The sequence below is a fragment of the Pyrus communis genome, chromosome 5, assembly GCF_041283825.1.
Source record: "Pyrus communis isolate YQ-2024b chromosome 5, ASM4128382v1, whole genome shotgun sequence".
NCBI classification, from domain to species: Eukaryota; Viridiplantae; Streptophyta; class Magnoliopsida; order Rosales; family Rosaceae; genus Pyrus; species Pyrus communis.
The window spans coordinates 10,060,396-10,074,607 of NC_142569.1; the positions used below are offsets into that span (position 1 = coordinate 10,060,396).

Sequence of the window (14,212 nt, forward strand, 5' to 3'; positions counted from 1 at the left end):
TATTACTGTTTTTCTACTATAAGCTGGTTGGTTTTTGTGTGGCTGTTAGGCCATCTTCAGTCCCGGAAGGCTAAATACAACCCTTATAACAATGTTTTAGCCTTTTAAAATTTATTATTTTTAAAAATTAATACTGTAGGATAAATTTTATCTCCAACATGCAAGATTAAATGTTTTCATCTTGACTTAGAATACTCATGTTGGGGCCTGCCCAGGGGCTTGACGGCCAGCTATATCTAGCCTGCCCTTGGCTAAACTTAGCTATGATTCTTTTTAGTAGATTCATTTTGGCCTTGGCTGGAAACCTGTCTTGCACGGTTTGGGGCTAAAAATGGCCTATAACCCTTGGTCGAAGATGATCTTAAGTAAATGTAGTACAAAAGTGACTAGAATTAATGGTAATGTGTTGGCTTGGTGTTATAGGTTGGCTATTTTATTAAACAGGTATTGTAATTCCGTTGTTTTAGAAATCTTGCTTCAACGTCTCACTTTCAGCTTTTGACGTATTTTTTCTACACTCCAATTGTCTTTCTTTTTTGTGCTCCTGAGTTATGGAGTGGATGTGGTGAAGGAACTGTACTAAGCCGTATTTTTGTTTTTTTGGTCAAAGGGAATTTTTATAACAAAGTTTAGAAGGATAAATTACAAAGAGTCCGCAAGTAAACGCTAGAAATAAAAACAGCCCCCCCAAAAAAAAAAGGATCACTACAGACAGAACGCCACATATGCACAAAATGTATGAGTAAAGATTCTTATCTATACCAAAAGCAAAAAATTATATAGGAGCCCAAAAGCTAAGGCCCAATTGTAGAGGCCCAAAAGTGACCACACAAAAAAACCTAAAAATCCTAAACAGATATTCGCTCGCCTCGTACGCAGCCGAAACGGTGCATATACCACCGCAAGATGCATGGCTCGAACCCATCATAGTCATTATGTCGGAGAAAAAGTGTCAAATCTTCAAATCTAATGAAACCACACCATTACCAAACACCACGATACTAGCCCTCAGTCGATACCAAGCACACAAAAAGCATCTAAATGCCCAGAACCAAACTGTAACCAAAAAGTTCAGGTGGTGCAAACACCATTTTGAAGAGATACCAGACCTTTGTGGGGATGACAACATATAGTTGTCTTTGACCGGAGAGAAGCACAAAAGAAGCACCAAGCAAGTGGTGAGGTGAGATCCACCAAATTTGGAATTTGATTTGAAGTTTTGGAAGATCTTGAGCGAGGTTGGGCCGTATTTACTCGTAGGGTTTCACAAAAGAGATTCACTTGGAGAAAGACCAAGGGCACGGGTATGTTCTACACGCAACTCTAGTTGTTCAAAGACTGTCAATCTAGGTTTCTTATTGTCTGTGTATGCTTCAAGTTGTCAGCGTGGAGACTAAACTCACTGCCAAAACAAGGGGGGTATGTATGGTACTCTACTTGAATTCAACTTTTTATATTCAAAAATAATTTTCAAGTTTTAGGCCTTAAAAACTTGTTTGGTAGAACTATTTTCAAAAACCGAACTCAAGACTAACTCAAAAATATAGTCTATTTTCTAAAAACATATAAAGTGAGTTTTTAGAGTTTTTAAACTTAAACTCACTCATTTCTTTTCTCTCACTCGTCCCCTCTTACTCCAAATCTATCTCTCTCTTCTTCTTCTCTCTTTTTTTATTTTTTATCTTTTTCGTCTCTCCTCCAATCCTCTCTCTTCATTGTCATGGCCTTTCTCTCACTCCTCTTCCTCTCTATCTCGTCTGATCCTCTCTTCTTTCTCCCTCTATTGTGACTCCCTCTTTTTAGACATCTGTGTCTAGTTTAAGTTGTAATATTTAAAATTTTTAAATCGCAAACCAATCAAGTTTTTGAGTCTTAAAAAAATTTGTTTTGAAGAAATGTTTTGAGAAATGATAAAAATTTTCAAATAGAATACCAAACATGCCCTAAACAAACAAATGATCTTGTGAAAGGTAATTAACATAAGATTACCTGGAACGTATAGATTATGCCATTTGTCCAGTGGTTTCTTTAAATTTCTTAGTATTAGAAATAGCCTGTGAGAAAATGGTGTCATGGTGCTTCCTTTCTTTGTCTCATTGACTGTTATGATCATCGGTATTTCAATGTCAGATTTAGTTCTGACCAGTGACCGTGTATTTATTTAGCCAGAAAGAAGCTGGTATACCTCAAAAAATCATCGCGGTTGAGGACATCCCTGGCTTGAGTAAGCATTTTATTTTGCTTAAGTAGTTATTTTACTTTCTTAACTTGCAATAGAGTGCCCTCCTAAAGTGCCTTTCCAGGGGCTGGAAGCAATATGATTTTGTATGCAATATGCGAAATACAATACATGAAATGGCGCCATTTGAGGTGTATTGACTATTTTCGCTAGCATAAATAGAAGACGCATAGGAATATTGTAATTAATTTAAATTTAAATATATATAGTCGACTTTCATATTTTTAACCCTATGTCCTACTCTCGGTATCAAATGCATCCTTACCAAAGAAAGAAATTTTCGGGAGGTGTAGTCAAATTAGGATATGATAGGATTTCACAAGATTTTAATAGACTTTAAAATCAAAGTGTAGTCAATCAAGATTTTGAAAGAGGACTTTAAAAGACTTTGAAATCATAGTGTAGTCAAATTAGGATTTGAGAGGATTTTAAAAATACATCCAAATCTATGGGTAGTCAATTTAGATTTTGATAGGGATTTTTAAAGTGATTATAAATCTAGGTGTATTAAAAAAATCAAGGATTTGGCAGTATTTCATTAAGTTGTAGATTTTGTTGGGATTTATGAGCACAAATATACATAACCAAAAGAATCTCACCTCAACCCCTAAGATTTCCAATCCAGCTTATTCACATTTTATCACTCCCTTCTTTCCTCTCTCACTCCTCTCTCAAACCCTAGGTGGTCATAACAGAATCTCACGGATCTCTTGCCATCCATAGATTTGATTTTTATGACTTGGGTTCTGGGAATTGGATGAAGAGGTGTGTTTGCTTGGTGGGTGGTGGGTATTTGAAAAAAGAGCAGCGGGGTTTGTTTAGTTGTGGTGAATTGGGTCCTCCAAGTGTTTGATAAAAAGCGCAAGAGGGTTTTTGGGTTTTTAAGAGTGGGAGAATGGGACAGAAGAAGTTGCGTGGAGGAGGAGGGAGTGAGAAGATAAAGGTCTTGAAAAACCATGGGGCCTGTGTTGGAGATGATGATAATTAACTTCCTTGTGAAATATCTCAAAGAAATTCAATTTATGTTGATTTGGTCTATTAATTTGTATTGGTTTGATGATGCTTAGAAATCTTATGAAATCCATAATCAAAATCTACACAAATCCATTGAAATGTACAATGAAAATCCATATAAATCTGTCAAAATTCATATAGGATTGAAAAGTTTATTAAAATCCTTTAAAATCTATCACTTCATAAAATTTATTAAAATCTTTTGAAATCCAAATTGACTACACCCTCCTTAATTTGCAAGGACTATGCATGATCATGTTGACCTTTTAAGGAACCAGTCGACGCACATGATGTTCCTTATTATTATGACATCATAAAAGATCCCATGGACAAGGACAATTTCTTTAATTAATTTCAGCGATCCACGAAGAATGTAGTTTAAATATCTTCTAAGCGCAGTTGAATTGTGTCTGGAATTGTTCCGCATGCCTTCATGGAAACCATAACTTAAATATTTGATTTCTGATAAATCTAGTTTTGATAGTAGCTTGATCATGATCTGCTGCACATTGTCATTGACATCCTGGGTCGTGAAATTGCCAAGACTTCTTAAATTTCAAAAGTCGGCATGATGTTGAGATAGATGTTTGTAATTGCGCATATGCTATCAAGCATACGAAGCTTTTAACGGACATTTAATATTGGTGGGAGGGGCAATCAAAATCATTTGTTGTACACTCAAATATTGGTGGGAGGGGCCATCGAAATCATGACCTTAAAATATTCTTAACTACTTGAGCTACAAGTCATGTTCCGAGATGTACTTCTTGTATAACTCTGACATGGTTGTGGCACACAGTTTAACAAGAAAAATAAAGTTCATTTATGGAAAATTCTAAAACGGGAACAAAGACGGAATTGAAATTTAAACTGTACGAAAACATAAAGCCGAAGTATAATCCCGCTAATAAACACATAACTTCAATCAGCCGTTTTAAGCCCTTCCTGCAAAATAGGAAGGCCCCTACATCCGGTTCTACTTCTTATTCTTTGGGACGGCATGAGGGAGCTGAGGGTCCCAACCTGGCAATGCTTCACCCACTCCTGGCCGTGGCTGCTGCTGCTGCGGCATGTGATCTGTGTTGCCCGTGTGCGGCATTGAAGAGTTGTGAGCCATGTTGCTTCCAGTGATGACTGGTTGGCCAGCATTACCCTGTCGGTTCCCAACTAGAGAGATTGGGGAGTTCGCGTGAAAGCCAGTCTCCAATCTCTGGTGATGCAGAGGGGTAGCGGTCATACTAGGAACTCCCGGATGAAAGAGCCGGTTAGAGTTTGGTTGCATTGGCACAGCAGCATTCGTGGATGCATTCATTGGGTTGCTAACGGGTGGCATGCCTGCGTTTGCTGCATTTGACATGGCTAGAAGCAGCGGATTGATCCCCGTCACTCTTTTCACAGATTCTTCTGCCATTTTCACCTGATTTTTGTTTATTCAAATATATATCACCTTGAATCAAATAAGAGAACTGAATTAACAGTACACAGAGTATTGAATGAGAAAAATATGCAAACGACTACAAACTGAAAACACAGAAAGTCTTAGCGGCTAACCTTTGCTCTTAACGTCTCAATATCAGCTCTCAATATTCTGTTGTCAACAGCAGCATTATCATATTTCTGATTCACATCAGTGAGACGTTCTAACAGCCCAGAGTGTTCAACCCTTAGCTGACCAACCTGAAGGAACCCAAACATAAACTTCTTAATCTTGTCTACTACGCACAAAATTTGGAAATATCAAGAAGCGATGATGATAATTATTGCTAATTCACAATTTGAAACAAGGAGCAGCACCTGTGTCTCAAGTTCACCCATTTGGGCTTGTTTTCTTCTTCTAGAGCGTCTTGCTGACTCTCGATTGGACAGCATCCTGAGCACCATTAACATGTCAATTGATAAAGGGCTACGTTTTTAGATGTAGCAATATGGTATTAAGTTGCAAATCTAGAGTATATGTTGATTTCCTGACAATGTTTACAACAAACCTGATGTCAAACAAATTCATCAGGTGAAAAATCATGCAGCAGACAACATATCCCTCCTTCCAAATCAGATCATTTGCTTCGACAAATCAAAGTTTTAAATTTTTGTTCAGACAAACTAAAGTTTTGAACTTTCTACTAATCTTTCTTGCATACCCGCTCATATTAACCATCATCCATCATGAAGGCAATCATGCGTTGATGCCCTTCACGTATCAATTATTGTAGAGAAATTATTACTCGGGTCGATAAAGCCTAAATAGCAACTACTCATCCCTCTTGCACACAGGGCAAATATTAACCATCATCCAACAAGAAGGCAACCAATGTGCTGATACCCTTCATATATCAATTATTGTAGAGAAATTATAACTCAAGTCAATTAAGCCTAAACACCAACTATTACTTTGAAACCAGTGAAAAAACCTAAACATTACACCAAGATATGAAACAAAACTACCTAATAGTTGCAAGACTAGGCAAGCAAAGAAATGGGTTACCTCCTAGCACGTTTCACATCAGAAGGATCCATATTCTCATTAATCTCAATGTCTCCTTCGAGATCATCATCATCCGAGTCCTCTTTCGATGATCCACTCGTTGTTTGCTTACTCAGCACCGGAGTTCTTCTCTGAGCAGCAGGTAAAGCCGAAACGCCAAGCGGGCTAGTGTCAGCTTCATTTTGTGGAACTGGCAAAGCATTACCAGCATCTAGAAATAGCTCAAATCAAATGGTTTTCGAATGTTAGACACAAATATAAGAATCGTCAACACATCTCAGAGAAATGCTATGGCAAAAGTTCCCAAATTTAATTTATAAACAACCTAATTACGAAATTAAACACCTAAATCATTGCAGATTGCGAAAAATGGATATGAAATTAGCAGGCAATGAGCCAATCACAAACCTTTATCAAGCGATCGAGTCGGGGCTAACTGTGAAGGCTTCGACACCAGCGACGGATTCTCGGCTAGATTACCCAAATCCACAGGCGTCAAAGACGATGCCTGCAATCACATTCATCAATAAAAAAATTAAAATTAAAAAAATCGAATCAAAAAATCAAATCAAAAATAAAAAAATTGATGTGAGAGAGAGGGATACGCGAGAGAGAGCTACTGCTGCGCAAGCCAGATCGAGCTGGTTCTTGAGAAATTCGCGGTACTGGTCCGAGTTAATCGGAGCCGTCGGAGCTGGATCCAACGCCGCCGGCGGAGAAGGATGATTGAGCTGCTGAGGAGGTTGTAGTTGACGACGGCGATGACGGTCGGGCTTCTTGATCTCAACTACCTCTTCGTCCACATGGTCGCGCTTCGACGTCGACGACTGAGACGCGACGGAGCAGGAGGCGGCGGACGAAACGGGAAATTGCTCGGCGACCGATTGGCGAGGAGTGGCGGCCGGGGTCGTGAACTCGTCGAGGAACTGCTCGAAGGCCCACTCCGACGCGCTCCGGTTCATCTCCGCCGGCGGCGACAGAGCCCAAAACGTGTCGGAGGAGTCGTCCGCTGTGAACACTGAATGCATACTCTGCGGGCGTGCGTGTCCGAAATATCCAATTTTTGTTGTTTCCGTCGACGAGCTGCGAACTTTCGTTGTTTATATTCGGACAAATAGAGGAAAGTTCTGGTGGTGTACGGTACACGGTAATATTTGTACGGGGGTTTTGAATTTGGTTGGCTGCGTTGATTTGGATAAGTTTGACACGTGTCGTGCGATAAATAGCGGATTGCTGGTCAATGTAGTAGAGGATAAGGGCCAATTTTTGGTTGGAGAAAGGAGGAGAAGAACCCACGGACGAGAAAAGTATCGAAGGACAAATGTGAAATACGAAAGTGAGGGTCCACATGGGTGGGTCCCATGTAAAGTTGAAAGGATGCATGACTAACGGAGTTACTCTAGGTTAATTTTTTTTTGAGTAAATTGTAGCAATAGTTCCTCAACTTTAATCAAATTGGAGTAATGGTCACTCAACTAAAAATCCATTACTATTGATCCCTCAACTTATCAAAATATGTAGCTATAGTCATTTTCATCAATTTTGTCAAAATTTTGTCAAAATAAGTTATGTTGGAATAACCATTTATATAATAAGGGTCCCTCAACTCATCAAAGTGTGTAATTATGGTCATTTTCGTCAACTACGTCAAAAATTTTGTCAAAACGAGTTATGTTATAAGGACCATTACTACAATTGGGTTAGAGTTATGGGACCATTTCTCCAGTTGAATTAAAGTTGAGGGACCAATGGTAATAGATTTTTAGTTGAGGTACCATAGCTGCACATTTTGATGAGTTGAGGGACCAATGGTAATGGATTTTTAGTTGAGAGATCATTGCTCCAATTGAGTTAAAGTTAAGGGACCATAACTACAATTTACTCTTTTTTTTTTACCGTGCGGTTCATTACACTGCATATATAGTTGAACTTTTAAAGTTGACGGGAAAATTTGAAAGGACTTTTAAAAGTGCGGTTAATCACACTGTTGAAGGAATGTATTGTGTTAGAAAGATTGGTTGAAGTTGTAATGGAATGAAAAAAGAAAAGAATGAATCATTTGTTATAGGCATAATTTACTGAACAATTATGGAGGCCAGAAAGAAAGAGAGGGTGCAGCATAGAGAGAGAATGAGAGAGATGTGTAATTATGGGTACGTTTTATTCCACCTCATTATGCCTTTATTTATAGTAGTAAGGAAGGTTAATTCCTTACCCTTTAGGATTACAACATTTAATAGGTAAACTACTCTTAATAGGAATATAAGATATATTCTCATATCTACTAAGATTTACACAATCACATTCTTAATCTAATAGGACTGCAACACTCCCCCTTAAGTGTGTAAATATTCAAGTAAATGGTGCATCAGGTCTTCAGTGATGAAGTATAGTTGATAAAGTCGTCGGCACAATGGGCGAATATAAGTCACAAATCAACGGAAGAATGCATAAAAAGTAAAACTCACAAAACCTAGCTATGGTAAAACCCAAGGTATAGAAAACCCATAATCTAAGGAGAAAAGTGAGAAGTTGCATTAAATTAAAACTATACGTCTTTTGGACGCAAGTAGAAGAGCTCATAAGGGTATGATCAGCCCAGAATGGATGCCTCGTTAAAACCTAGTTAGGTAACAAAAACCCAGTGGAAAAAATGCTCCTAATCGTAGGAAAAAAAAGTACATTAAGATCAAGTGAGTATACTTCTGGATACTCCCCATGAGCTTGACATAACTTCCAAATGAGAACTACAAGCCTTGCATATGAGTAGTTAGGCATACCAACTCCTCGGGCAAGTTTCTGGAAGGTTAACTTCGGCAGTGACGTCGTGTAAAGGTCAGCAAGGTTGTTTAGGATCGGCTTGCATGACTTCAATCTCTTGATGTTTTGCTGATGTAGATGTGGACTCAATATGTCTTGGCGTTGACTTCATTGATGTATCATGTCTTGGTTGAGTTGATGCATGTGGCATAGTCTTCGTAGATTGTCGTTAGGACTCAACGATGGATAAAAACACAGTAAGTACTTCAAATATGCTCAACAAGAACTCCTAACCATGTCTCACTTGTGGGGTAGTGAAGTGAGGTGAGTCTTGGAACGATTCAAAGATTTCGCAACTAAGGTCATATTGTGGACCTCCAAGATATTGCGATATCCCTAACAGTAAAGACATAACCATTTAAGGATTTTGCCTTGTACAGGTTTGATAAGTAACCAACGTCAGCATAACAAACAAGGCAATCATCATTCCGAGGATCAAAGGGGTTGGATTCACTCGAGATGCGTTGGGATTTGTCCTCATAGTACCTTTAGGGTAAGTCTTTAATACCAAATCAGTGGTTGCGTGTAGGTGCGGTGCTGCATCTTTACCAAGATCAACAGCAAAGGAGATGTCTTGTCTAAATACAATGAACTAAGTACAAATAAGCGCAAAGTTGAACTCAGATATGGGATTTCGGATTCCATAACCTCTTCAAGGGTCTCATTTGCATATAACGTATAGACGATCAAAGGTATACTCAAAGGTAACACATTCAGGGTGTAGTCTGACTGGTAAACCAAGGTACCGTCAGAACAACGCTTGAACTTCAGGTCAAGGCATAAATGAGTTTTCCTAAGATCCTTCATCTTAAATTCCATCTTCAGGTGCGAGGCAGTTTTCTCAAACTTTTAGTGAGATTCGTGTCAACGACATAAACTGTAACTTTAGCAATTTGGAATAAGACTTCATAGTTTAACACGCAACGGCATAAGTCATATCCCTGACTGATCAAATAATCTCTTAGAAAGGTATACCACATCCGTCGGATTGTAAGTGAACGCCTCAAAAACGAGTTAAGAGGGTGTTCCGTGGTTTTGAAACTATTTGAACCAAACCATGTACTTCTTCAAGAATTTACATGTAAATCTCCGTATCATAAAACACTAACCATATTTCATCATGCTGATATCAATCATAGAACGTTTGAGAGAAACCTTGCATCGTAAGGCGTGCATCATATAACACTATTTCATTCATCTCATAACGCTTCTTTTCTCACTTGTAACATAATAGGGTTACCTTGGGCAGTGTAGGAATGACAAGTCCAATACACACTTTGGTAAAGAATTTGACCTAGATTGTAACTTTAGTTGTCCAATCAGTTTTACGTTGTCACTTAATCAACGGAACACGGTTCGATATCATCGCTTTTCATTTATGTCGGTAGCTACCATATAAGTGAAAACATCATCGATGATAATCTCATTTCAATTCCATTTAGCTCATCCAAACTAGTATACTAGACCAAGAACTTTAAGTCTTGGGAGAAATCCGGATTAATCTCATGAGATGGAAATGATTTGAGACAGCAATCAAGTGTAGATTCATTTTGTGTCGTCTCTTCCTCTTCTTGGGAAGTGAATCCTATGAACCGAGTGATCTGTCGTGCTTCAGGCCAAGACAGATTGATAGGTTATCTGCCGGTGTACTGGACCATCCAACAGGGGCGTCCAAACCGTCCAACAAGGGCGGCACACCCTCTAGGGATGTTGACTCCACGTCTGTTAAGTACGTCTATCCTTACAGGCATGTTTGCAGCTGGTATATGATCTCGTCACTTTAGCTAGATCAGAGGAATGCGTCTAGAGCAACATTCTGAAAACTAGAATCAATCACACTTGCTTATCACACTTGTGTGGTATTGGGATCGAGATGAGATATAGTGGGTAACGTCCACGCAACTTCGTGCCGTTCTACAGGAACATTGACATTTTTATCTCCCCCTAACGGTGGGAAGACTATCTCATTAAAGTGACAACCCGCAAATGAGCGGTAAAGAGATCGCATGCAAGGGCTCTAAGAGAGCTAGTGTGAAGGAGAATCATGATCGACAAAAGATACACATCCTTCTTTGAGGACCTATGGTGGTACGTTGCGGCGGCGCAACTTGGCACATGAAATACACACCCAAATGCGTAAATATGAAAATCGTCAGGTTCGTACCTAGTAACCAACTGTAATGTCATATAGGTTGGGTGGCAATGAGCCTCAAGGCAGACCAACATAGTTGCGTACAAGATTGCATATCCCTTGGCAAAAACCAAAAACTTGATACGTTTACCAAAATTCGGGCGATCATTTAAATTGCACTTTATGATCGCTAGGCGAGGCTATTTGGGGTGGACATAGGAATTCGATGTTCAAATTATAAACCCAAAACACACGCAATACTTTTTTGAAAACCATCGATATAAACTCTCTAGCATTATCTAGTTTCCCAGACCTTAAAGGATAAGTAGGGTGGTGAGCCCTTAATTGGCCATAAGGTTTAGCAACAATGTGTGTGGACAAACATATGACCAGTTTGTCGATTCATCAACCAAAACTACAAGTATTTATATGATCCGCATTTTGGTTAGATTAGTCCACATATATTCTCTTGAATCCACTGTGAAAGAGAGTCATGTCGTATCTTTACGATGAATGATATAGAAAATCAATTTCCCTAATGAGCATGCTTGGCAAAGTGTGCTTGTAAGCACAATATCCTTACTTTAGAAAAGGAGATGCGTTGTAGTATCATTGTTCGACCTAAGTGTCCCAAAAGATCGTGCCAAAGCAAGTAAACTGCTCAATCACCAGGCTCCAGGCCCGCCACATGTGGTGTATTCCCAGTTGGGAGACAACCCATTGGCCCCAAATCAGAGCTTCATGCTTATTTTTGGAGGTGGTGCAAAGATATTTCACTCTATTTTCTTCAGTGGTTTCATTTATGATCATTGTCATCTCGAATATCCTTAAAAACTCAACGTCAGGGAGAATTTAAGGCCCCTTAAATGGTAATGCAGTACCATTCATACAACGAGGAGCATGCCAATGCTCTTAATCAGGCTGGATAGACCTGAAGTCGTTGTTAGAGATATGATTTAGGTGTAAAGTTAGTGTGCGTAGTACGCATTCATCCAGACAACTAATTTTCCCACATTCCAACCTAATCACGTGTTCAATTGAATCGGTCACATGTATTAATAAACATGATTCAATTAACTCATATTCGAGGACAATATCAATAACATTATCCATAAGTAAAACATACACCACAATTGAATCCAAGAACATGGGAAAATGTTCACAGAGTAAATGATTTACTAAGGGGATTCGGCCAATAAAGCTATCCATGTCAAAATTCTATTTTTCCAACGATGTTTAGTGGAGCAAAATTATTCTCACATATTGACTACTATAATGGTACTCCTCAACAAGGGGCACGAACAGGTGCATAACCAATGATCTATTCCATCAAGACGAAAGAAGATTCTGCAGGGTTAAGGTTCGGGAATATTATCCCTTATTCTTGAAGTTTTAGGTCTTAGGTACCAAGGATCACGCTTTGGGCATGATGCCACACCTTGGCAGGCCTTGATTCTACCCTATGTTTATGGCAGTTATCAGATCCAAGAATTTGGTAAACTTCCGCTTTCTACATTACTGCTTTAGGGGCGAGTTAGAAACATGAAAAGATGAGAAAAGTATTCTCCAGTCAAAATTCAATCGAATTTATAAACTTCATAATTGTACTCATTCATAGACGTAATCATGGTGTGCTTTAGGCAATGTCTTTCATGATTATACAGTCCGTATGAGCGAGTCAAAGAGCCATGGAATCGTCGTTCATGAGGTACTTCCGTTGGTAATGCTTCGGGCATAAGTCTTCGAATGAAGATCATGGTAGAGGCTTATTCAGCTATTCCATGCCATTGTTGGCTTTAATGGTTTCTCAGCTTCTTGATAGTCAAGTGGAGATTCACGTCTTGTACCCCACATAAAGTGGTTTCTATTAGACAACGTCCAAATCAGAAAAATCGAATTTGTTACGGTACGACAATCCACTGAATTGAGGGAGCAATATTGTGATTGGTGCTATGGGAAGGAATCATCCATAAGCATCAAAGTTAGAACATTTGAGTTCTAAGACATGGTTTTCATGAAAAAAAAAATCGGGTTTTCATGGGTGTATTGTTTTATAAAAACTTCAGGTTTCAAAGGCACTAAATTTGAAACTACAGGTTCAATTTAGTTTATGAACGTTTAGTTTATAAAAGAGAGGTTCCTGCAAGAAACACATAATGCAATATGCTGATTTAAGTGTAGTGGATTTGAGGTTCTTTGGGAACTCAAATGTGAGCGCTTCGGGACTACGAAAGTATGTCAACGGTTCAAAGTATAAAAATAAATTATTGAATCGTTAATGTCCAAAAGTGATATTCAGGTCAATAATTTTGGATTCATTATCAGATTAATGGATTGCAGGTCACTTTTAATTAATTCAATAAATCGGGCCATACGGGATCGATTGTAGAAGCTAAATAATATTAAAATAATATTATTGGATCAAAAATATAGCCCAAAATAATTTGGGCTTGGTGTCGTGGGTTAAGGGGGCACGGTTTTGGGTGCCTTAAGTATAAGGCAAGGCCAAAAGGTCCTCGAATAATGGCTGCAGGCCACGGATGGGGAAAAAAATCACCCAGCCGCAGCTGGGTTTCAAATCTGGGTCGAAGGGGTGCATGGGGGTCCAGTCGCAAATGGGCTGTGGGTTTGTCGCGGGGAGCCCAGCAAAGGGCAGGCCGCTTGGACTAAGCCTAGCAATGTGTGCTAGCTGATGCGTGTGAAGGGGAGGGCGGGCGTTGGCTGCGTGAAGCCTAAGCCAAAGCTTGGTGCAGTCCGAGGCCACGAGTCAAATTGCAGACATGCTTAGGGCTTTAGGCCCATTACATTGACCTTAAGCTAAAGCCTGATGGTGGCGTGCACAGTGATGGTGCGGTGGGAATGCCGCACCATGCCCAATTACCCTTTTTTTTTCTTTTTTTTTCTTTTCAAATCCCTTAGGGTTTAGGAAACCCTAAATACGCTTCTAATTTATTTTATATAATTTGACTCACAAATTCCACATAACAATTTAATTGTGCAATGCATGAAACAAATATATATGTTGACAAATATATGAACATATACAATATATATATCGGAAGGTAAATATAAATGTAGGGGATTCATGCATCATGGGGAATGTTTTCATGCTTCACGGTCATTTCAAATATCTTACTTTATTTTAAGTGTACCTGATTGGCAGAAATCGATAAAAACCTTTGAATTTGTAGAAGTTCCTTCTCGGAAAGCTGGAATTGCATCTCCAATGCATTGTATCACATTCAACACAAAAAATTAAATTAAATTAAATTGAATCAATAGCATGTAGATCAATTTAATAAAATAATAAAATAATCATAATAAGAATGATTAGAACGTAATACTCCCCTGATTGAAGAATAAACTCTTTTTAGCGCAGCATCAAGAGCGTGCTGATAACGTGTTGTAGGCATAATTTACTGAACAATTATGGAGGCTAGAAAGAAGAGAGGGTGTGGCATAGAGAGAGAAGGAAAGATATGTGTAATTGTGAGTGTGTGTTATTCCACCCCGTTATGCCTTTATT

At 38.8% G+C, this 14,212-nt stretch overlaps 1 protein-coding gene across 2 annotated transcripts; it reads right to left on the reverse strand.

The window, feature by feature from the left end:
* Window positions 1–4,052: 4,052 nt before the first annotated feature.
* LOC137725461 (light-inducible protein CPRF2) lies at window positions 4,053–6,820 on the reverse strand. Of its 2 annotated transcripts, none has more exons than XM_068464151.2 (6): window positions 6,356–6,820; window positions 6,144–6,243; window positions 5,736–5,946; window positions 5,048–5,123; window positions 4,805–4,930; window positions 4,053–4,670 (listed from the first exon to the last, which is right to left on the reverse strand). In XM_068464151.2, exons 1-6 carry the CDS (start codon window positions 6,761–6,763, stop codon window positions 4,230–4,232), a joined length of 1,362 nt encoding a protein of 453 aa, XP_068320252.2. In that variant the 5' UTR covers window positions 6,764–6,820; the 3' UTR covers window positions 4,053–4,229. The 2 variants fall into 2 exon arrangements, with proteins under 2 accessions (XP_068320252.2, XP_068320251.2); XM_068464150.2 differs by having other exon boundaries at window positions 6,341–6,819.
* Window positions 6,821–14,212: the final 7,392 nt, after the last annotated feature.

What these genes read in the sequence shown, in the direction of transcription:
- LOC137725461 (XM_068464150.2), bottom strand. Translation starts at nt 6,763, where the DNA reads ATGCATTCAGTGTTCACAGCGGACGACTCCTCCGACACGTTTTGGGCT. An exon ending in GACTCGATCGCTTGATAAAG is followed by an intron (nt 5,947 to 6,143) that starts GTTTGTGATTGG and finishes AGCTATTTCTAG; the next exon opens with ATGCTGGTAATGCTTTGCCA. An exon ending in TTGAGACGTTAAGAGCAAAG is followed by an intron (nt 4,671 to 4,804) that starts GTTAGCCGCTAA and finishes AACAAAAATCAG; the next exon opens with GTGAAAATGGCAGAAGAATC.